Source organism: Vipera berus, assembly GCF_964194415.1.
Source record: "Vipera berus genome assembly, chromosome: 2".
Lineage (NCBI taxonomy): Eukaryota > Metazoa > Chordata > Lepidosauria > Squamata > Viperidae > Vipera > Vipera berus.
Window position 1 is genome coordinate 48836270 of NC_138203.1, and position 25800 is coordinate 48862069.

At 39.8% G+C, this 25800-nt stretch overlaps 1 protein-coding gene and 1 long non-coding RNA gene across 2 annotated transcripts in view; one reads left to right on the top strand and one right to left on the bottom strand.

Annotated features, from left to right (window-relative positions):
- Positions 1-12765, bottom strand: part of FBXL17 (F-box and leucine rich repeat protein 17) — a 122137-nt gene extending 109372 nt beyond the window's left edge. The window contains exons 1-4 of the mRNA XM_081318405.1: positions 11699-12765; positions 9108-9230; positions 6929-7186; positions 3228-3359 (exon numbers count right to left, since the gene is read on the bottom strand). Of these exons, the coding sequence (XP_081174531.1) occupies positions 3228-3359; positions 6929-7186; positions 9108-9230; positions 11699-12502 (1317 nt within the window). The 5' untranslated portion in view covers positions 12503-12765. The remainder of the gene's footprint in view (positions 1-3227; positions 3360-6928; positions 7187-9107; positions 9231-11698) is intronic.
- Positions 12766-18588: 5823 nt separating this feature from the next.
- On the top strand, positions 18589-25491 carry LOC308664185. Its single transcript, XR_014025623.1, has 3 exons — positions 18589-18617; positions 19355-19453; positions 25149-25491. It is a non-coding gene; the product is annotated as an uncharacterized lncRNA (long non-coding RNA).
- Positions 25492-25800: the final 309 nt, after the last annotated feature.

Below are 25800 nucleotides of genomic sequence, written 5' to 3' on the forward strand. Positions count from 1 at the left end.
AAGAAAACTACAAAAAACAAAACTCATATACAATAAGCTATACTTTTATACTATGCCAAGCAAATAAAGGAGTTTCTGATTAAATCTTCTATTATGAAATATGGATACTTATTATACATAGACATCTGGTTCATATTGGATAATTTCCAAGTTTAGCTTTTCAATTAAATTAAACTTGTTACAGAAAACAATTCTCACAGAAAAATAAAACTGGTTAAGTAGAAGGCAATTAAATGGCAGCAAATTTATCTATCTATCTATCTATCTATCTATCCATCCATCCATCCTTCACTCATTCATCCATTTATTTATGCATGCATTCATCCCTTCATCTATTTATCAAAGGTGACTCTGGGTGACTAACAAGTATAAATAAGAATAAATAAAAACAAAAAATGTATTTGAGGAGCCATCTAACCCTGATGGGATTAGCCCAACTCACTCATTTCATTCCAGCCAAAAAGGCCTATTTTGCCATCTGCCAAAAGAATTTGGAAAATAGCCTTTTCTGCTGTGGTCTCTTGTTGGCAGACCTCACCAATGATGTTCCCATTGTTGGCGAGACCCATTCCCACAGGAACAGCCTGAAAACATGGCTCTGCTACCTGGCCTGGGCCTCCAATAGTGGCCAGCTACATTGGGGGTGGTTTATAGGATAGAGAAGATAACCACTCACAGGTTGCCTATCATCTTGGTTTTTAACTTTCCTGAAGGATCTAATCTGAGTCAGCCACTAAAACCAGAGATTTAGTCTTCCGAGCTTTCAGACTTGTGCTGGAACCCATCTTCAGGGAACTTCTCTCTACCAGAATGTGTGCTTTGGGATTTTCGCTGCATAGTATTCATGTGGTGCCTAGTTATCTGTGGCTTTTTAATTGATTGGGGTGTTGATGGACTACATGTTAAGTGCAGTTGGTCAGCCATTCATGAATGAATCTAGTGCTGATACTATCTAACCCACATTTTTCTATCTTATAAAGTAGTAGGTAGTTGTCTACTTTATCAAAAGCCTTACTGAAGTCCAAGTAAATTATATCTACATCATTTCTCTGGTCCAATAATTTTGTCACTTTGTTAAAGAAATGCAATAAAAATTTGTCTGGCATGACCTGTTTTTTGACAAACCCATGTTGGCTTCTGGTTATGATGTTGTTTGCCCCTAAGTGTTACAGATTCGTTGCATCTTCCCAGGTATTGATGTCAGGCTGATAGGTCTGTAGTTTCCTGTTCCCCCCCTTTTTTTGATGATGGGAACTACATCAGCCCTTTTCCAGTCCTCTGATAGTTCCCAGTGCTCCAAGATCTGTGAAAGATAAGGTTCAGGGGTTCCGAGACCACATCTACCAGTTTCTTCAGAACCTTGGGGTGTAATCCATCTGGTCCTGATGATTTGATCTTGTCTACAGTGGATAAATGTTCTCCTAACATTTTCTTGCATATTTTGACTTGTATTCCTAATCCCTTTTACAATATTGTTTTTGATAGATTGGACTGTTTTTTTCGTTGTGTGTAAAAACAGATGCAAAAAAGGAAATAATCAGTTCTGCTTTCTCCCCATTGCTTATCACCTTCTTGCCATTTTCTCCCATTGATGGACCAATCGTTTCCTTGACTTTTTTTCTTGTTTTTTCATGGTGAAATACGTTTTTTTGTTATTTTTTACTTTTGTCACAAGCCTTAGTGATTTTGAGCCTTAGCTTTCCTGACATCATGTTGCTTCTTTGCATTGCCAAGTCCTCAGCTCCTAAGTACCTGATAAGCTGGTGATAAATCAGCGCTCCTTTTGATTGACAAGGGGCCCGTTTCCCAGGCTTCAATCATTTCCCTGGCTATCTGTATACATGCTTGGCCAACAGCAGTGAAACTGAATGTTTGTTCTTGTTCATTGCAATGTGAGGCTACCAATGAGTTTAGGTCTCCTCATCTGATCACTCGCTTGTGTTTCTGCAATCTGGTAGTTAGCTTCCTCCTACATAGTTACAGTGGCAATCCATGCATGGGATCTGATAGATTACATTAGAATGCAGTAGATTACATCAGACCTGTGGTGGCGAACCTATGGCACGCATGTCACAGGTCTCTGTGGGCACACATGCCATCACCCCAGTCCTAGGCCTTTAGCTGGGTTATATAAAACCTATTTGCTTTCGGCCTCCACCGCCGTGTGCAAAAAAAAGAGGTTCTATCAATCAAGCAATTTCAACTTCTCACCAGAAAAAAAAAGATCTCGCAAAGTTGGAATTGATTGAATTTTTTAGTCCCACCCAGGCTGCTGTTACCACCGCAGCCACGCCCACCCAGTGGGCCACGCCCACCCGGCACCCAACGATACATAAGTGGGTTTTGGGTTGCAGTTTGGGCACTCGGTTTCTAAAAGGTTTGCCATCACTGCATTAGACTCTAAAAGCTGCATTCTATTGCTTCCAAAATATTTTTTATGTATGGCAGAGTGTGCCATACAGTTGGTCTTCTTTCTTCCCCTTGTGTATTGCATAGGCATCTTGTAATAAATGTTTGTGCATACCCATTCTGCCTGAATTGTTCACATAGATGCCTGTCCTTAGTTGTTTAGCTTGCTGTAGGTTCTCACCCTGCCTTATAGTGTTCTGACACAACTCTCTTTTGTGTGATAGCAGATGGTTAATGTTGAAACTAAGAATGCATGGAGTGTGGGTGCCTTGTGACAAACCATGTTTTCTAGGTTTCCATTTTCCTGCCTGCTGACAAGCACATCTAAAAACAGTAACTGTCTAGTCTTTTCTTTATTGTGAATTGTATATCTGGGAAGATAAGAGTTCAGTAGGGTATGAAAGTCTTTCAGTCCATTTCTTTTGATGATGACAAATGTTGTCATCCATATATATTCAACATGATTCTATTTTAAATTTTAAATATGACCATGTTGATATCCTAAATAAAGTTCTAAATACCTGAACATGTTTACTTTGTTGCATTGTAATATGGAAATGTGAAAAAAATAAGAGAATAAAGCAAACTATTGGACCATTTTTCAAAAGGGAGATATTTCACAAACTCCTTTACTGCTGAGAGTTTCCTGCAAGAAATTACTGCTGGTGCAGTCAACTGATATTTTCAAAATCTTCTACCCAAAGAATTTATTGAGAATCAGGCTACTGTAACTTACAAATCCTTGTATAGGTTAGAGGGAGGGCACCGAAAGAATGTATGGACAATTTCAATTTAAAGGTATAGCAGAAAATACTTACTAATTTGTTTTCCTGCATGTATATTCTCCGTAACTTCAGGCACCCTTTAGCTATAATGGTCATTCCTTCATCTGAGATCTTGTAACACTGCCCAAAGTGAATGTCTTTCAATTCTCTGCATTCTGAGCCCAACTATAAATGAAGTTAAAGTCTGCATTAACAACATACTTTAAACCATTTGTATTCTACTTATTACCATAGAACCACCAAAACAATTTACAAGGATAGAAAAACATCCAGCAAGAAAAAGAATTTCACTGAAAACATTACAGGCAGTTAGCAACATGTATGTTTTTGTCTATATGCATATGCACATTAAATGGTTAGATAATGAGATTTTAACAATGTTTTAGCAGCATATTGACCTCAAAACATTAACTTCTATTACAGTAATCACTGCAGTGCTTCAGAAGTTCACAGTGGCTCTGATTTCCTAGTCATAAAAGAAACAGGCTTATTATATTAACTATACACTTAACATGATCTTTAAAAATTGTTTTCGAAGTTACTTTCAAAAATGTCGCTAGAAGCAAATCTTAATTCCTAATAATAAGTTCTTCATACAACATTTAAAGCCGTGGCATCTGATAAAGTCATCAGTTCTACCAACTTATTGCTAATCAGCACAGTACAGTATACAGTATATAAAACTATAAATATAATACCAATGTTGCACACAGATGTTTCAGCTTCCATTAAGAATTCACAGTGCTTTAGTTTTTGCATTAACCTCTGTGGAAGGTAAATAGTAATACTTCTTACTAAGTGAATAATAACACTTTTTTACAACTGGAGCTGGCAAAAATATTACTATCCCAGATAGAAATAAATTAATACTGTGTATCTTTCCTTCAGATAAACTGAAGGAAACTAACTAAGTATATATTATTGTCTATAGCAATAAGTTTTTTAACAAGTACCATTTCAGTGTTTTTAGGATTTAGTAGGTTAAATTTTAAAAGCCTCTTCATAGATGTATCCAGAACTAAATGCAGTTACCTTTTCACAAGGTAGATATGTGTCATAAGTGAGAGTTAAATAATAGCTTTAAGCCAACCAAGTAGTGAAATGAAAGTTGAGAATATGGAAGGTATATAAGAAGTATAACATGTAGCTATTGCAAACCTAAATTTAACAAACACTGCAGACCATCAAATGCATTTTCTATTCAGAAAAAGCTGTGCATATACACAGACAACTTTTTAAAATGTACCGTACTTCTATTATAAGATGCATTACTTTGGGTGCTTTTAGGAAAAGGGAAATTTGAAGTGTAAATTTTGTTTTCAAACCAAGAGTCATTTTATTTAGTTCACTCAAAATAATTCCCATTTTACACTGGTAAAATAATAGCAGATCACAAAACAAAGCTAAAGTTATTCAATTTGTATCTTGTCGATGTCTTCTCCAAAAAGACAGGGAAGTTATAAAGAGCAGGATAAAAAAACAGTTTGAAGACTGATTTTGAAAGAAATATGGCCAGAGAATATTCATTTAATGTGAATGACATTAAATTTCCACATTCATGGACTCTTGCATAATGGAAAGGAAAACACTGATGGTCTACTCAAATCTCTGTTATTTTTCAGAAACCATGGACACCAGTGAAGTGTTAAAGTGGCATATGACTAGAACTGGACAAATGTCACTATCTTCAAAAGCAAGTTTGGGCAGAAGTACAGGTCAACCAATGTGAGTTAAATAAATACCTTGAAATATTATACTGCAAACTGATTTATAAACACCAAAAATCAGAATGGAACGCATAAGACCAAGTGTTATTAACTAATCTTATCTCATTTAATTATTTATTTGTATCCTGTCTTCATTATTTTTACAAATAACTCAAGGAGCAAAAATATCCAACACAGCTTCCTCCTTTTCCCCCACAATTTAACCATGATAAGATAAAGAAATGGAATAAAACTGCTATTTAATAGAGCATTATGATCTATTCTAGCCAACGTCTGTCCACTGCAGGATGAAGGCCTCTTCTGCATGTTTCCAACCAATATGGTCCTGAGCTTTCTTTTGCCAATTGGGTCCGCCATACTTGCTGATGTCATTGATCCATCTTGTTTTAGGTCTCTTTTGTGGACGCATTTTATCAAGAGGAATCCATTCTATGACTGCCTTAGTCCACCTGCCATAGTCCACCTTAGTCCACCTGCCACCTTCTTGCTATGTGACCAGACCATTTCCATTTCCATCTTTTTAACTCTCTTGATGATATTGTATACTTTTGTTTGTTCTCTAATCCATGTGCAGGTCTTTCTATCTTTTCGTGTGATGCCAAGCATGTATCTTTCCATGGTTGTTTGCATCACTTGTAGCTTTTATATTGATTTGAATTTAATATATACAAATACAAAAATATGCTGTTAAGAATGAAAATGGTGGCACAGTGATTAGAATGCAGTATTTTGCAGGCTAATTCTGCCCACAGCCTAGAGTTCAATTCTGACAGGCTCAAGGTTGACTCAGCCGTCCATCCTTCTGAGGTCGGTAAAATGAGGACCAGATTGTTGGGGGTAATAGGCTGAAACTAACCAGAGAAGGCTGTAAAGCGCTACTTGACAGTATATAAATCTAAGTGCTATTGTTAGCGCTACTGCTAAAATCAAAGGCACATATATATCATGGAAAATATCTGGCATGTTTGTGAATATATTAGAATTATAATAGATTGGTAATTGGAGGAATGCAGATGTGATATGGCAGCAAAAAGGATAAGTGCAATTTTTAGGCTGCATTAACAAAAGTATAATTTCCAGGCCATAGGATTTTATCCTTCCACTCCATTATGCAGGCTCTCTACCAGGTTCTGGGCATTTATTTTAATTAAATTAAAATAATTTCTCACTTTCTCAATAATTATAATTTATGTAAATAAAAACTTGAAGAATGATTCTGCCCAAAAAACCCTAATTTGCTTGTATATTTGCTTTAAAACGGTAGTTATAAAAATTGAAATATTATGTAAAATATAAATTAATTTATCTTGAAAACATCTGACTTACCTCACATACCTGAATAATTCAAGACTGTCTAGATTTTGCTCATTTGTTGTAATTGAATTTAGCAATTGAAAAGGTTTTCCACGAACTTGTAAACTGAGATAAACACAGCTCTGAAGATTACTGCTAATAGCATTGTCTACCTATTCCAATTTATAGTGTAACCAGGAAGAATGACAGACTTTCATATCAAAGAAATAAGATTAGGTATAGAATTTTATGGTGCAAACTTAATCGTCCACAGACAGCAGTTTCTCACACTGCCTTATCTAGTTCAGTAAATTTACTTCTAGAATGTCTTCTGGAACAAATACAAAATTCTAAGACTGGAAAAGACAGGGCATCCTTGATATAAATTGTACTATGTATATTAAAAAGTATGTAATCCCTCTTGATGTAGGAGGCAATGTTATCCAATGTTCAAAATACTGTGAAAACCTGCAAGAAATCACAACTTATTTCAAAAGTTTCCAAAATGCCATATTAATTTTTTTAGTAGCATGCAAAGTACTAATAACTGTTGGATTTTGCATATTTTTAATTAATTACATTAATTATATACAAGGTTTAACAAAACTTAGATGGTCCCATATAAAACTATCAACAGCTGAATTCTAAATAAAGTATATTTAGAATTATCTAAAGGCACATACAGCAGAACTTAACTGGTATGAAGAAACTTACCTGCTTAAGTCCTTCATCAGTAAGACGATCTTGGTTGCCAACATGAACTTTCTGAAGTTGAGGACATTGTGAGGCAACAGCAGACAGAGATGTATCAGACAGCTGTTTACACCGATATGCAGTATATTTTAGAAGTCCGGGACACTTAGATGCTAGCATACATACACCAGAATCTGTCACATTACGACAATCAGAAATGTTGATTTCAGTTATATTCTGGCTTCGTGATGCAATTCTTTCCAGTAATTCATCAGTGACCTGTCAAATGATAGCCAATATATAACATTACATTTGTCTTTATCAAAAATTATACAAACAAAACCACATGATAATTGGTTTCTGACTTTAGAACTGACTGCTTGGTACTTCACTGTAAACTCTATTATGTAGGAAAAAGCACTTTTTAGATAATCTGCATTTAATCTTTTTAGAGCAAGATCCTGTATTAGTTCTTATTCTTAGCTTGTGACATGAAGAATTAAAATTGCTATTATGTTACATTGTACATAGAAACATTTCCAACTCCCTATAACCTATGTCTAACTTTCATACAAATACCTCAAAAATTCTAGTTCTCAACATAGATGTCTAAGACTGAGCACTTATGTACACCTCTAAACCTAGTACTTGCACTAAGAAATATTATTTTTGCACTAGAAAAAATCCCTTGCACTATGCCAACATTCAAGCAACCAGGATCTAAGCTTTTGTCTGGAACAACAAAAAAAGTCCATGTCACACAAGTTTGTTTGCAATGTCCCACTATACATTAGAGAAAAATCACAAAGAAAGATCATAGGTGGCTGGGCTACATAAAATGCTTTATTTATATCATCATTCAGCTAGCTTATCTACGTTAAGCCATACTGTGGTTCATACAAAACCATGCCATGGCTCTTCACGTTTTAGTTTGAACAGAGATACTGGCCTAAAAAATAGGCCTTTTTGCACCCAAATATACAATCAGAATTGCTCATGCAGCAATGACTCCATTGCTCCATTTGCTTCTCCAATGTCTTCTACCACCACCTGGATCAATTTGAACAGCATAATATATAAATTATGTAATAAATTATTGAACTGGATGCTCAGTTTAGAAACAATAGCTTTATATAAAAGCAGGTACTGCTGAAATCATAGACAATTCCTTTATCCCCAATTGAGCCTCTGTACTTCTGTACTGCTATAAAAAATTTAAACACAACAAAACAGAAGTGACATTCAACCACAGTAAAGACATCTGCAAAGATTACTTTGACGATTTTTGCACTATGTCCATGACACGGCTATCTTTTCAGGAAAGGGGCAACATATTCTACATACAATGGAAGAGAATATACGTAACTCACTGTGCAGTCAATGTTCTCTGACCTTTCAATTAAGTATCACTGATGATATTACCTAATCAAGTAATGAAACATCTACAAGCAAATAATCAAGCTCAGAGAGTACCAAGGACTCCACATATTTTGTCTCAATACCAAAACACTTCATGTCTTTCTGAAGCTTCTGTATTTTTCTTACTATAGTCACTTGTAAAAATTAGTGCCTTTGAAAACCACTAAAAATATTCTGGCACTGATAGATATTGCTAGGAAATGAAGAGAGTCTCTTTTCAATATTTTCCAGCAACCTGCACTTCCAGTTCTTGTGTTTCAGAAGATGGCTCGTAAGAGACTCCCAACTTTCTCCCGGAAAATGTGAATAGGCTAGAAGAATGCAACCGTGAGGCTTCTGCAAAAACCTCTTTTAACTTTTCCAAGTGCCACAAACCACTGAGAAAATGGTACAAAGTCAGCAAAGAAAAACAATAGGGTCATATTTGTTCACTTTTAGAAGTGGCAGGACCACATGGCTTCACTCACATTTTCATTCAGAATAAACATCTTTTTGAACTTATATATAATCCTAATGGGTGGAACGTTGCCTGGAGAGGAGCACCTGTAAAATTTGCTGCTAGTGGCTCAGTCTTTTCAAAGTACATACTATAGCACATAGCATAATTAACCTGTGCTTAGTTTTGCATGTGAACATAACTATAAATTGCATTTGATACTCAAAAGTATTTACTAACCAAGCAATGATCGGACATAGTATACATTCCATATGTTCATCTTTCAAGCATCACTTTTTATCTGAAGAAAAAGACATTCATATTTTAATATTGCCTACTCCATACCTGCTGACGACTACTGAGATCCAATTGTTTCCAAAATTGGAAATCTAAACAGAGGTCACGCCAGTATTTACAAACCAATGATGCTGAAAGACATCGCTCATTCAAAGATAAATTGGAAAATATCTATGAAAATAAAAAGAGAAAGTCATATAACTTCAGAGTTCCTTTTAATGACATGCCAATGATAGAATCTTAACAATTCTTCAATGCAAGCATCAAGCATCTTTTTCAATCCTAGCTGTACATCTCTCACAGCTACTCATTAATACTCAACATCCTCTCCAATGGTTGCTATGCTGGCTATGAAAAATCATTAAAAATTAAAAATTGCACACATTCAATGTGTTTATTAGGCCATCATTTTTATAATAGTTGCAAGCTTCTGACTTTAAGCCATTAGACTAAATTTAGTAAAAGTAAAAAAAAAAAGGGGGGGGGAAGGATTACAGATAAAAATTGTATCTGTAGCAATTACATTATTACATGGAATGATAAAGTTTCTTTGCAGTGCCTGAAAATCTGAGATGAAGTGGTACAACCGTCAGAAATTATATTAAGTTACAGTAGGATTTGTCTGTCAGAATGCTGGGACAAATCCACAAGCATTTGATTTGCTTTCTCCCCCATTTTTGTACATACAGATTCCACACCATTTCCATTAAGAGCCAAGATGCTAGAAAAGAGGACAAAAATTATCTGGAAAATGTCTATGTTTACAAACCCTTATATAATGCATTGTTAGAGCACTCTTTCTAGAGACTCAACATCTTTTTTTACATCATGGTGACCGAAACTGGACACAGTATTCCAAGTGTGGTCTTACCAAAACATTATAAAGTGGTACTAACACTTCACATGATCTTGATTCTATCCCTCTGTTATTGCAGCCTAGGACTGTATTGGTTTTTTTGGCAGCTATTGAAAGTCAGCTCTAAATGAACTGTTGTAAGTCAAGGACTAGCTGGAGCACAGTTCAAGCAAAGCCAATGTAAGGCTTTATTTTCTGCCATGGTAAAAGGATAATGCAGCACTATCCATTTTTTTAAAAAAGTAAAAATAAACTGTCAGTGAAGAAACATTTAGAAGGCGCAACTATTACTTTGATAGTCTACTTCTTGGAATATTCTAATTATTTCACTTCAAGTTACCCACAGTAATAAGCATTTAACTTGAATTAACTTGAATATATGACATTTAATAACTGGTACATTTGGTTAATAACTGTAAATAGCAAGTTGCTGTTTAAAAAATGGAAGATAATATCTCTGCTCTATTAAATAAAGTTATCATAAATTCTGTCATTATAGACAGCAATTATAAGTTTAGGCAGAATTCTTTGCAGGGTCACTTAAGGGCTTTTTATTCATCTATTTCAAGGACTAAAGTAACTGCAATAGTGTAAGATAAAGAAACAAATAAGGCAGTTTTGTAAACATCAAAATTTTTATACTTCACCAGTGGGTAGACACATAATAAGGGTCTTTAGACTGGATCTTTACAATACTCCATCTCCGTTTAGAAAGAGATGTGTCATTTTGGTATACAGTCTTCCTGAATGCCACCTATGCATTTTATATATACTGCTCAAAAAAATAAAGGGAACACAAGATAAGACATTCTACTATTAAGTACAGTACATTGTGTTGTTCAAGTGTTCCCTTTATTTTTTTGAGCAGTATAATACTTTATTCTGCTTGATTCTGCTCAGACCATTGTCAAGGTAGCAGAGAGACAAAATAAAACCATCTAAAACTTTCAAATATATATGATAAATGCCACAAAATAGGCTTGTTTTGGCAAATGATATCTGTGAATCTGTTATTAAAGTCCTGAGCTATTAGGGTAAAATTTTAAAAAAGCAAACTAAAACCCCCGCAATATAAGAAGCAGTTCAGCAGCTTCTAATTTCAGACTTATTTCTTCCTGCAATTCCAGTACAACAGAAATGAAAGTTGCAATTATCAAAGCTACAGCAAATAATTCACTTTAAATCACTTATTCATACGGAATAAATTTATTTATTAAGATATTTTTGTTTATAAATAGAGCAGGAAGAGGAATTTTCCACATCAAGCTGAACAGTTCTGAGTTACTTCATATCACCTTCTGAAAAGACAAAAATCATCTCATAAAAGCATTTCTCATCCTCTCAAGTCAGGGATTCAACTTCACTTAAGACTCCTTGCCAGCACTGCTGCCAATAAACCTGTAGCTCAGTACTCTAAATGGATTATAAACGACACAGAACTCAAGTTCAAGTCTTCATCCCCATCTCTATGGCAAAATAGCAGCAGCAAAAGCAATCTAGCCACATGTTTGCAATCCTGCAGTGGCATTCCAGGCACTGCTGCCGATTGTTTTCAACACACGACTGAACCCCAAAATAAGAAACAGCTGCAAGGTAGCCAAAGCAGAATGCAACACAGGTATCTAAGAAATCCTCAAAGAGCAGCTCTTGAAGATCAGGAGGAAGAAAAACGATAGCTTTAAAAAAAGAGAGAGAGAGAGAGATAACCATGGCATACCTTGGAAGTCTGCGTATCATAGCTATGACACCACCACCCTGGGCAGTGCATGACCACCAAACCCACCTTGAGAAGTATGGAGGGAGGCAGCTGGTTAATATCCAGCACCGGTGGCTGCGGGTCTTGGCAACAGTCCTCCGGGTTTTCGGGGGGTTCCTCACAGTAGGGTTCGCCCGGCTCGTGCTTCTCTCTCCCGTCGAGCTCCGGCAGCTGCGAGGGAGAGCTACTAGGGATGAACTCCTTCCCATCCTCGGCGGCCGAGTCTTTAGGCGAAGCTTCCCTGGCACAGTCCACGGCGCGGGGCAGAGGGCAGAGGTGCTGCTCGGGCAAGAGCACCTGTTGGCCTTCGGCGGGGTCGGTCGAAGGCGGCGAAGGGGCGCCGGTCCCCGCCGCATTTCCCCGGAGGGTGGCGCAACGGGGCTGTTTCCGGGGCGGACAGGCGCGGAGCCCGATTCCTTTGCGCTTGCAGACCATCTCCGCGGGCACTTCGCTGCTCTCCAGCGCAGACCCGAAGAAGCCCCGGCGCGCTGACGACGGCGGCGGCGGCGGCGAAAAGAACAGGCCGGAGAAGAAGCGGCGGCAGCAGCGGCGGCTCCGCTCTGCCCAGACGGGCACGGGAGGCCAGCGCAGGAGACGGCGGGCGTTGCGGTTGCCGGGGGGCTTCGCAGCCGGGCAGAGGAAGGAAGGCGACGGCTGCTCCTTGGCGGCGGGTGGGCTGGCGCTGTGGACCAGGAAACACAGCACGCAGGGCCCACGGAGGAAGCAGGTCCGGGTCCGTGGCGGCGGAGGGAGCTTCCCCCTCGGGGGGTCCCGGAGGGGATTTTTCTCCGCCTTCGAATTAGCGCCTTTCCTGGAAAAACTATGGCCCATATAGGAAGCGGAGCCACGACCAACCACCCTGCTCGGCAGGGCCTTTTGTGAGCGGCGTCAGCGCGGCTCAGCGAGCCTCACGACATGGCTCTCTCCGCGCCTGTTCCTTACTCTCCCCGGGGCCGGCAACAACCACAACGCCTCAGCTTCCGGGACATGGAAGGAAATGGCCAAGACTTCCGTTCCCCCTGATCCGCCCCCCAAATAGTGTTCTAAAAATAACCGCAACAAACCGGGGACTCCATGGAAGCCCTGACTTCCGGTTCCGCTTAGAATCTTCCCACGTGATGGAGACACGTTAAACGCCTGAAAACGCCGGTTCGACTCGGGGAACCTAGAGAAATAAGGCAGCCTTGGGCTCCACCTTTGTCCCCTCGCCCGAGTCATATTAAATCGAATTAGTGTTTTTAAAAGGGAAAGGGAAGAGGGCAGTATTTTAAATGATTTGTTTAAAACAGACTTCAGTGCGTTGCAGAATGGATGCCGAGTTCTTTTTTTCATTAAAAGGTATAATTTTCTTCCCAGCTCGGCCGCACACACGGAAGTCTCTGCGATCTAGTAGAAACCGGTATTTTTTTTTAATTGAAAAGTTTTACAGTACATTTTTTAAAAAACAAAACCCCTCCCAACCCCCTCCCCTCTCCCCAAACCTCCCCAACCCTCCCCTGCCCCTCCCCCCTCCCCTACTTCCCAGAGCTAAATACAGGGTATAAAAATACAAACAATCATAATCTACCATATGCAAACAACAATAAAATATTAAATTCTATCGCACTTTAACTCTTATTAAAATAACTACAAGTAATTTATATATCACATAAATCCAATACTTATTCAAATGCTAGGTGAAACTTTTTAGTCCCATATTTATTCTGGATGTAATCAATCCATCTTCTCCACTCCACAATATATCTCTGTTGCGACTGGTCTTTCAAGTACGCTGAAATCTTTGCCATTTCCGCCAAGTTGGAAACTTTTAAAGTCCATTCTTCTATAGTCGGCAGTTCTTCCTTCTTCCAATATTGCACCACTAAAAGTCTCGCTGCCGTAATTAAATTCAACATCAACTTAGTGTCCACAACAGTAGTATCTGTAATAATGCCCAGTAAAAACAATTGCGGACAAAACTTTATCCTTTTCTTGGATATTTTTTGCATATTCCACCAAATTTTAATCCAAAAAGCTTTAACCGGTATTTTTATAAAGGAACGTTAGGGTGTATTTTATATTTTCTTTTCTTTTTTTTGGAATTGTCATTGATAGAACAAGAAAGAGGTGACAAGATGTGAGAGACAGTTCCATTGCTGCTCCCTTGTTGATTTTGCCTCTCCCGATCCAAATGAGATAAAAAAAATGTTATTTCTTTCAGAGAAGATATCCTACCTTAGTAGCTACAAAATATGCGCTCTCTGAAAATGGCAACATTTTCTCAGCCCTCATGATTATTTTCCTAATGCATTTGAACGTTAGTGACGTTCTTTTTTCTTTCCCTCTTGGTTTTGTTTGGATTTAATTCTAGGAAGGATTATCATTTGCATGTAAACATTCAAAGAAATACCAGTGACTTGTTCCTTGTAATCAAGGAAAGCACACTGTTAATTAAATTTTAAATGTTTTCAGACATCTATAAAACTGAATTCCAAGATAGTCAAATATAAAAACTAATATTTGTTCAGAGCTGTCCAGTTCTTGACATTTTAAGAGTGATGATTAGAAGAAAAAAAATAGAATCTTGGTGATGCTACTACAAAAATACTGTGTGAATTTTATTTTAAAAAATAGCACTTTTCAAATACTGTTAATGGTAAATGATTTTTTTTAAATGCAGTATATGTCTTTGATAAATGGAATAAAAACAAAGTTCAGAAAGGGAACACGTGACCATGTGAAATTCACATTGTCACCATCATCATTCTAGCCATTTTCTATCCACTGGAGGATGAAGGCCTCTTCCACTTATTTCCAACCAGTTGCTAGTTGCACACGCAATACTTGCTAATGTCGTCACTCCATCTTGTTTTAGGTCTCTTTTGTGAACGCTTTTTATCAAGTGGAGTCCATCAGTTGCCATCAGTTCTTGTTTTGTTACCAGCCCATTTCCATTTTAATTCTTGTACTTTTGATTCCATTTTATATTTTCATTTTTTTCTATAATCCATGTGGAGGTCTTTCTATCTTGTGACACACCAAGCATGTGTTGAAAGAAAAATCTTCAGGGTCCAGTCCAAGCCGGGAATAACAAAATGGAGACTGCTTTAGAAAGAAGGTTGCGGTTTATTGAAGAGGAGAGCCAGACAGAAAGATGACTCTGGGAAAACTGACCACATGTAGTTAGGAGTGGTGGGTTTTTATACCTTCTTGAGCTTTTGTTTGGAGTTGTTTCTGTGGCATGAACTTTGACCTGAGTCTGAGTCTGCCTTTCTGGTATTCTGATGGTGGTGGATTAATCCTATTATGCCCCAAAGGTCATATCCTGCTTCCCTGGGGCTGTGGCTGATGACTGTTGGATTATTTGGTGTGTGGGATTGCTGATTCTAGAGATCTTTGTCTTTCTAATCCCAGCTTCCTGGCTCCAATCTTTCTGACAAAATTATCACATCTGCATGTCTGCAGGCCTGGTTTCTGTTTGGGGCAGAGAGACTTGGGGTTTCTGCCTTTAAGATCCTTTGGGGAAATATAATAATCTGCCTTTTAATATTCCCCAAAATACTTCTTTCTCAGATGGGGGGGGGGGCTGACTTCCCACACATGTATCTTACCATAGCTCTTTGTGCCACTTGTAGCTTTTGTATTATTTATTTATTTATTTTATTTATTTTAATTCCATTTATATCCCGCCCTTCTCCGAAGACTCAGGGCGGCTTACAAGCTTAGCAGTAGCCTTCATTCTATGTATATGCCTGCTTATTAGGGCTTTCACACACACACCCCAAGCGGCATTATTACAAAGTCAGCTTAATTGCCCCCAACAATCTGGGTCCTCATTTTACCTACCTCGGAAGGATGGAAGGCTGAGTCAACCTTGAGCCTGGTGGGACTCGAACCTGCACTAATTGCAGGCAGCTGGTGTTACTTAAGGAGGCATTAGCCCACTGCTCCACCAAGGATACACTGCTCCACAAGGATACTTTGGTGGAGCATATACTTTGGCCAAGGTATATGTAGTGGTCTATTACATCTAAATTCACATGTATTAGCCAAGCCATAAGCTGGTAATAATTGACCTCAGATTTATTTCTTCCCATCTTGCTCAACACCTTTGTGCTATAATTTATTTATTTAAACAAATTCATATAGCCACCCAACTCATTCTCAGTGGGCCTGTGTGACTTACAACAATAAAAAAAATATATAAAAATAACCACTACCACCCTGGTATGGCGACAACAAACAAACCATTTGATGGGTTTCATCTCTTTCTGGGGTCCCCAAGCTTGTTGGAAAAACCAGGAAGTTGGCGAAAAGGCTTTTTATTTTCTCTCCAGAGAATAAACTTCCTACCTTACTCTCCCTCCTTCTGGCTTGTCTCTCCAGAAAAGAGAAAATAAAATCTTCCCCCAGTCAATCTTCTCTTCCCCTTTAAAAATTCCTTCCCAAGAGCCCCTCCCCACTGCCAGCCACCGCGGAGACCACCGGAGCTCCCAACCTCTCTGCCGAATCCGCACAGCTCTGGCAAAGCCTCCCATCCAGCACTGATCACTCCCCAATTCCCCTCTCTGCTATACTTTCTTCCTTCCTTCTCTCCTTCTCATCTCTTTCCTTCCTCCATGCTCAGGAAGGGATGATGGGAGCGGGAAAGATTGCCAGCAGTGCAATGTTGCCACCGGTCTTACTATCCCGTGTGTGTGTGTGTGGACGTCTGTCCCAGTGAAAGGAAAGCCTCGTGCCTGCGAGGCTGAGGTACTGGGGGTGGGTGGGTTGGTGCTGATTTACAAACTGGTTACATCCATCAAAGCCAGAATGGCCACAGCCTTAAATGCATGGGGCAGCCCCGCCCTGTCTCTTGGGTGCGCACGCAAGTGGAGAATGGCTTCCCTGCTGACTGTCTTGCCTTGCAGGCTGACTTCACCTAGGATGCCAGCGCTGGGTGTCTCCTGTGTGCACACCTAGGGGCGGGGCAGAGGAGGTGGGGCAGCTCCTTGCTGGTTCCAGTGGATCTTAAGCTGAGCGCGTTCTGGCTTTGATGGATGCAACCAGGTTGTAGATCAGCGCCATCCCCACCACCAGCAGCACCTCCAGCCTCGCAGCCATGAGGCTTTCCTTTCACCGGGACCGCCCCCGCCTGTCCACATGGTATAGGAATGGCCAGCAGCAGCATGTTAGTGCTGGCAATCTCTCCTCCTCCCATCACCCCTTCCTGAGCATGGGGGAAGGAAAGAGATGAGAAGCGAAGGAAGGAACGGAAGGAGGGAGGAAAGGTGAAATGGAACAACGGAGGGTGGGAGAAAGGAAGAGAGGAACGGAGGGGAGGAGGGAGGAGGAAAAAAGAGAGGAAGGAAGGAACAGGGAGGAAGGAACGGAGGGTGGGAGGGAGGAAGGAGGGGAGGGAGAGTGGGAGGGAGGGAAAAAGGGAGGGAGGAAGGAAAAGGGTGAGAGGGAAGAAGGAAGTAACAGGGAGGAAGAAACAGGGTGGGAGGGAGGAAGGAAGGAAGGTACAGAGGAAGGAAGGAACAGGGAAGGAACGGAGGGTGAGAGGAAGGAAGAAAGGGAGAGTGGGAGGGAGGGAAAAGGGAGGGAGGAAAGAACGGAGGGTGGGAGGGAAGAAGGAACAGAGGAAGGAAGGAACAGGGAAGAAGGAATGGAGAGTGAGAGGGAGGAAGGAATGGAGGGTGGGAGGGAAGAAGGAATGGAGGGTGAGGGAGGAAGGAACGGAGGGAGGAAGGAAGGGAGAGTGGGAGGGAAGGAAAAAGGGAGGGAGAAAAGAAGGAACAGGGAGGAAGGAATGGAAGGTGGGAGGGAAAAAGGAAGGAACAGAGGGAGGAAGGAATGGAGGGTGGGAGAAAGGAAGGAAGAATCAGGGAGGGAGGGATGGACCATGTCCCAGTGCTCGTCCCAGTCCCATCCTCCTGTGCCGGAGACCCTCAAATCTGCCCCATTCCTGCACAGGCACCCCTGAAGCAAGTGATGTCGAGCTGGCCACACCCACCCAGTAGGCCACGCCCATCCAGGCCAGACCCCCCCCCCAAGGGCAACCACAATGCTGATGTGGCCCTCAATGAAATTGAGTTTGACACCCCTGCTCTAGATAGACCTTCTTAGGAGAGTGGATCCATAGCATTCCCTGCCTTCCCACTCTGATGTCACTGGGAAAAGATGCTCCTTCAAATAACCTTTAAAGATGACAACCAGCACCTGGAATTGGACCTGCAACTACCACAGGAAACATGCACATCTAGGCCTGCACAGCCCTATGTAAAGCACATTGCAATAGTCAAGACAGAAGGTGACTAGAGTGTAGGTGACTGTGAGTAGGGTTGTTAGTATAGGAAAAAGATAGCTTGTGCAAAGGGACTACCATCTCCTTGAGCAGAAGTTATGAGTCCAGGACAACTCCCAGATTACATAGCTAGTCTGCTTGGGGCAGTGCTACTACATCCAGATAAAAGGTGACAATTCTCCATAGATCAAAAAACTCCAAACCCAGAGCCTTCCATCTTGTCAGGATTCAGTTTCAGCCTGTTGCTCCCCAAGCAGCCCTTAACAATCTTCAAGCACTGTATTCTCTCTCATTTCTTTCTGATAAATTTAATCTTACCCTTATATTTAAAGGGTAGACTTCTCCCATTTGATATGCAGATTCTTTTAGAGGGGAACATTATAAGATCACCCTAAATTATAGGTAGTAGAGTTGCAGACTATATACAATGGATTATAAACTTGGTATCCCAGTCATCATGGATAACGGCCATAGATATTTCAAAATTCCTGCATTTCATGCTTATGGAAATGAAAAAAATGCGGTATATGCTTGAGGACAACCCTACACCAATTCAACCATCATAATTTGCCTTGATCTGGAAATTATTTCAAATTACCGCACATTTCTTATTTTCAAGATCTATCTATACATTGAAGATGGGCAAGGCTACTGTGGTCCTAATGTGGGAATCAGAAGGTAAGTACAGCCTTGTCCCTAGTGTGTATATACTGTACATGGATCAGTTCTTTTAATAATCTGTGATGAAATACTTGAGAGTAGAACTATTTACTCAAATGCCTGAGTTCAGCTTGATGGGGGGTGGGAGTTAATGTTCCATTTTGGTTGTTTCAGGTGACAAAATAATATATTTTTTCTACCAGGAGCAAGGAAATGTTAAGGTTTTTACAATCTGCAGTATTTTTTTTAGATTTGTATAAGCACTATTCTTTTGTTCCCAGCCCTTTTAACGTCCATGAACTAAAATGATTGTTTACTTACTTGCCTCCTTGTAACCAAGCCTAATAATAATATTATACTATTGATCTTTTAATTTTTTTTAAATGGATCAACATGATGTCCTGCATTTGTTATAAATTTGCTTTTTAGGAAGATAAGCTACAAAATACAAAACCATAAATTGGAATGTATCTGCTTTGTCACTAGATGGTAGCATTGTTTCAGGTAAACTGAAAGCCTGTGTCAGAGGAATGTTAACAATTTTAAAAAATCCATTGCTGAGAGAAGTTTCAATTTGTTATTGGTTTAATTTGAGTAGCAAATTTAATTTCTGCATAACTAATAATGGATTGAAACCTCTAAAATCAACTGATAGTGTTAAGCTATTTAAAAATTTATTCTGTTCTGTAAATAAAGACATTACTTATTCCTTACAATCCAAGGCTGAGCACATTTATTTCTTTATGAACATTTAGTCATTTGTGAGAAAAAAAACAGTTGAATGACAAATCAGATCCTGAAGCAGTAGCAGTGAGGATAAAAAGTGGGCATCACACTCTTCCCATATGAAGCAGGTAAGTGAAGATATCTGGGGGTTTTTGCCTGGCACACACTATTCACACAAAATACTATTGTTCAGAAAAAGGCTTACTTGACAGAAGATTGTCAGGTACAATTTATAGCTAGATTAGCATTGTTATTACCAACCCCAACCCTCAAAAACTAAAAACAAATGAAGTTGTGCATATAGATTTGTCCAATGCAACTGTTGAAAGAAAAATCTTCCTCAGGGTCCAAACCAAACCAGGAATAAACTGCTTTAGAAAGAAGGTTGTGGTTAATAGAAGAGCAGAGCCAGACACAAATGTGGCTCTGGGAAAGCTGACCACATGTAGCTGGGAATGGTAGGTTTTTATACCTTCTTGGGCTTTGGTGTTTGAGGTTGTTTCTTATTCCTGTGGCATGAACTTTGACCTGAGCTTTTGAGCACATCCTTTTGGTATTCTGATGGTGGATTAATCCTATTATGTCCTAAAAGTCATGTTTTTAGAGTTTGGGTGTGTGTGTGTGTGTGTGTGTAGATTTTAAGGGTCTTTGTCTTTCTAATCTCAACAGCTCTAAGCTTCATGGCCCCAACCTTTCTGCCTTTTAATATTCCCAAAATATTTCTTTCTCGGGGGAACGGGGCTGCTGTCCTCCCACATACCACTGTACATAAAAAACAAGACTGATAATATGTTCCTGCTCCGTGGTTTTCATTTCTGCCTTTCTGGGGCAATAGGAACTTGGGCTTTCCCTTGACAGTACCGGAGGCACTTCAACTGTATTGACATAGCAGTTCTCTTTAGTTTGCTTCCTACTTTGCCAGCTTGTTTCCTTAAAGAAATAGCATAATAGGCATGAAAAACCAAATGCACAGGTATAGTATAAGTGGTACCTTGCTCAATAGTACTAACTGTGAGAGGGATCTCAGAGTCCTAGTGGACAATCACTTAAATATGAGCCAGCAGTGTGCTGCAGCTGCCAAAAAAGCCAACACAGTGCTAGGCTGCATTAACAGAGGGGATAGAATCAAGATCACCTGAAGTACTAATACCACTTTACAATGCCTTGGTAAGGCCACACCAGGAATACTGCATCCAGTTTTGGTCACCACGATGTAAAAAAGATGTCGAGACTCTAGAAAGGGTACACAGAAGAGCAAGAAAGATGATTGGGGGACTAGAGGCTAAAACATATAGGGAACGGTTGCTGGAATTGGGTATGTGTAGTTTAATGAAGAGAAGGGTGAGGGGTGACATGATAGCAGTGTTCCAATATCTCAGGGGCTGCCACAAAGAAGAGGGAGTCAAGCTATTCTCCAAAGCTCCTGAAGGCAGGACAAGAAGCAACAGATGGAAACTAATAAAGGAGAGAAGCAACCTTGAACTAAGGAGAAACTTCCTGACAGTTAGAACAATTAACCAGTGGAACAACTTGCCTCCAGAAGCTGTGATTGCTCCAACACTGGAAGTTTTTAAGAAGAGACTGGACAACCATTTGTCTGAAATGGTATATGGTTTCCTGCCTGAGCAGGGGGTTGGACTAGAAGATTTCCAAGGTCCCTTCCATCTATTATTATTATTATTATTATTATTATTATTATTATTATTATTATTATTATTATTATTATTATTATTATTATTATTATTATTATTAAACTTTTATTCATTAAACATGAACCTCAGTCAACCTCATCGGACGGTCTTGAGCATGTTATCTGGACTGAGTTCGATCCTGTTTCCCCTGATGATGTGGATAGGATCATGGGGAGGCTGAGCACCACCACCTGTTTGTTGGATCCGTGCCCCTCCTGGCTAGTTTATGTGGCCCGGGAGGAGACACGAGGCTGGTTCCAGGCAGGAATAACTGCTTCTTTGAAAGAGGGTGTCAGTACGCTGATGATACCCAACTTTTTCTTTCCACCCCGAACCAACCCAGTGATGCCCTCGCCGTGATGTCCCGTTGCCTGGAGGCAGTCCAGGTCTGGATGGGGAGAAACAGGCTTCGTCTCAATCCTGCCAAGACTGAGTGGCTGTGCATATCGGCATCTCGGGTTAACCAGACTATTCCATCTCTAACGATGGGGGGTGAGGTGTTACCCCCCGTTGATAGGGCTCGCAACTTGGGCGTCCTCCTGGATTCACGACTCAATTTTGAAGATCATATAGGAGCCGTGACCAGGGGGGCTTTTGCCCAGGTTCACCTGGTGCGCCAGTTGCGACCCTATCTGGACCGAGATGCCCTATGCACAGTCACTCATGCGCTCGTGACCTCCCGTTTAGACTACTGCAACGCTCTCTACATGGGGCTGCCCTTGAGGACCACTCGGAGGCTTCAGCTGGTGCAGAATGCAGCCGCGCGAGTTGTGATGGGGGTCTCCCGATACTCCCATGTAATACCTCTACTCCACGAGCTGCATTGGCTCCCGGTTGCCCTCCGGGTGAGATTCAAGGTGCTGGTGATGACCTATAAAGCCCTAAATGGCTTGGGTCCGGGATATCTGAGGGAACACCTGCTGCCGGCATCAAGCTCCCTTCGTCCAGTGCGTTCCCACAGGGAGGGTCTTCTCAGGTGCCACCGGTAAGAGATTGCCGGCAGACGACACCCAGGGATAGGGCCTTCTCAGTGGGTGCGCCTGCCCTTTGGAACCAGCTGCCAGTGGAGCTTAGGACTGCCCCCGACCTCCGTTCATTCCGCCGGGACCTGAAGACCTGGCTCTTCGAGCTCTCTGGCCCAGGCTGAAAATTTTAATTTTAGTTTTAATTTTAATTTTAACTGGGGTTTTACTTATGCAGGGACGAATATAATTTTTTAATCTGTTTTTAACTTTTGTATTTTTGCTTTTAATCACCCTGTAAACCGCCCTGAGTCCTTCGGGAAAGGGCGGTATATAAATGTAATAAAATAAATAAATAAATAAACTGAACATTCAAGTTGACTGGCACTAATGGTTGACACAGGTTGCTGCCAGCATCCTAGGTATTAACCAGGTTGTTGTTGTTATTATTACTATTACTATTATTATTATACCAGGACTAATAATATACCATACAGGTTCCCAAGAGATATATTTATTTGCAGTTGGAGGCAAAAAAAAAGGACTGCAATACAAAACACACCAAAGACAAGTATCAAGAAACAGTAATAGTAATCGAAAGCCATCAGAAATAACTAACTTCCCACTCCCAAAATAAAAATAAGGCTCTGCCATAAATATTTACACTTGATTTCACGGAACTGATAGCACATAACAAGAAATGATATATTTCTACTCCTTAACAAGCATCTGGGAAGTCCATTTGACAGTGTGAAATTGATAAGCTTTTAACTGTCATGAAAGAATGCTGATTCTTCCCCTTTCTGATATATTCAGAAATGTAAAAAATAGTAGCCAGGAATATATGCCTTCCTTATTAATGGCCAGTCACTTTCTGAGGAAAGCACTAGCAAAGTTAGCAATGAAACACATGGCACAATAAAGCTTAGCACCATTTGAGAACCCAACTTAAGCAGTGTTTGCTAAGAGCTCATATCATAATTTGTTGTTGTTAGTTGCGAAGTCGTGTCCGACCCATCGCGACCCTATGGATAACGTTCCTCCAGGCCTTCCTGTCCTCTACCATCTTCTGGAGTCCATTTAAGCTCACGCCTACTGCTTCAGTGACTCCATCCAGCCACCTCATTCTCTGTCGTCCCCTTCTTCTATTGCCCTCAATCTTTCCCAGCATTAGGCTCTTCTCCAGTGAGTCCTTCCTTCTCATTAAGTGGCCAAAGTATTTGAGTTTTAGCTTCAGTCATATCATAATACCTATTTTCAAAAGATTTCTAATAAAAAATAGAAAGTAAATGATATTTAAAAAGTATTGCGGCAGTGCACAAGAACAAGAACAATCATAACATAAATGACACTTCTAATAAACAAGGAGAAAAGAAACCATATTGACAAAAAAGAGGAGTTAGAATAATGCCACTCCTCTCTTGCAACCTTAAGCCTGGTGGTCAGTAATTGGTATCCCCAGCACTACCACATCTCTGTGTTAGAGTCCTAGCAAATTGAACTTAACTCCAGTAAAAATTTCACTACACAGAAAAGACATAAATAAATCTCTGAGAAGCCTGTTCAGATACAATCAGCTAGATGTTGATCTGAGAAAATGGTTTTGCATGCAAACCTCTTGGTCCAGAAAAGGAATCTTCTTAACTTTGGACAATCACTTATTCCAAAAATGCTCCTGAATATGAAAGTTTTTTGGCCACCTTCTTTATTACTTCTATAAGTTTTTAAAGATCAACTCTCAGCACAGTTCCTTCCATATCTGAAGAAATCTCTCTATGTTTTATTTGCTAGCTGAGTTATATCCTTTGGCAAAGATATAACTATATGTCAATCTAGAAATGACACAGTGAATTCCAGTTGCATTCAACCCTTCATTTGCTTATACCTATCAGCACAGAATCTTGCCAAACTAAAGTTATAACCTTCTAACTCAGAGCTCCCCAACCTTTTGGGCACCAGGGACCGGTTCTGTGGAGAGAGGTTTTTCCATGGACCAGAGGGTGTGTGGTTTTGTGTGCTGCCTGCATCCCATGGATGGGGCTTTGCTTGTTTGTGCGGACCAGTTGCTGGCATGCCGCGGACCAGTACTGGTCCATGGACCAGGGGTTGGAGACCCCTGTTCTAACCTACTAGATTTATCCTGAGACATTCTAGGGTGTGGCTACCCTGCATCTTTCTCTCCCCCCCCCCCAACCATCCAGCTCAGGACAGTGTAGTTTCATAATCCAGGTCTATTTCTGGAAAAGCTCTGTAATGTCAAAACTCTCCTCCACTGCTTCTTCAGGTGCACATTCCATCAAACTAAATATTTAATAGATTTGGTGCAAATATGGAATTGATATTCCTTGAATGGATGGGTAACCTAATTTTAGACATCCTTGTCTAATTCCTATGATTAAGGGAAAAGTAAGAGGAAAACACACTGTTAAACTTTATTTAAATGTGGGTAACTATTATTGCCTTTTTGAAGTCTACACAGCATTACCTTGATGCACTTATCTAACTTTATTGTCAAAGAAGGCAGTAAGTTTTGCCTGGCACAATCTGTTTTAAACAAATCCAAACTGGTTTCTAATAATCACTCCACTTTTTTCTAAGCCACTACTTGACTATCTTTTCTAGGATTTTACTATGTACTGATGTCATGCTGATTAGTCTGAGGTTCCCTAGGATTTCTAAGATTACACTAAAAACATTAAACATATATGTATTTACAGAGGTCCAGCTACTATATGAACAGTTTTGAATAGTAATGAGCAAACTTCTTTAGAAAAACTACTGAGACACATTCCTAAGCACTTGTCCTATTGAGTTTTATGAGAATTACTTCCAAGTAAATACACATGGCATTAGACTTTCTATTTTGCTATTTTTGCCTGACAATATATCTACATGATTTTTGTAATGACAAAAAACATATTAATGTAAAAGACAAACATTGTGCTAGATATTATGAATACATACTTAAATGATTGATGAATTAATTGGAAAATTAATTCCATACCTGTCTAAGCTATTTTTTACTCCAACTTTCAGATTTGGTGGTATTCCTTCATGATATTTTAGGTTTAGCAGAAGGTTAATTAGATTCAATTTTAGCACTACTGGGATGCTTTTGGCTACATAGAACAGACCAGATTTTAAATGGCTGTATTTTTTTTAAACCCCAGGAGATGCCAGCGTGAAACCTGTGACAGATTGAAACTACAATTTCTTCTGTGCAAATGTACTGAGCACAACAGGATTTAGTTCCCTTGTATACAGTCTAATTAGACAAAGTTTTGTTAATGAAGTGTTCCTGAAGGGAATAATGAAAAATATGACTTCGCAAGTGTGATTTTATTTTAACTTTGCAACTCACAGGCATAATAGAAATGTTAATATCCAGATGTCTATAACCCACAGGGATCAAAGATTTTCATGTTGAATACAAAATGCTGGCCATCATGGTTTCTACTATTTAGTTAGTACATTTATATTTGCCTACTTACACATATCGAATAGTATTCTGCTTTAACATGCTAATTTATAGTTTTCTATGAACATGTTGAGACTTTTATCACAAAGACAGAAACCTCATAAATCAAAGAACTCTCTTGTGACACAAATTGCAATAATATATATGATTAAACACAGTGGGGGAGGAAAGTTCATTTTATCAACTTTTTCTAGACCAGAAAAAGGAAGTATTGAAAGAATATGGCTATGCTGTGCTACATACCGTATCTAAAGCCAAAAAGGTGCTTCAGAGAGGGTATGAGCAAGAAGCTTTATCTTTTCCTGGGCTTGCACAGTAACTTTATGACCTTAGGCAAATATATA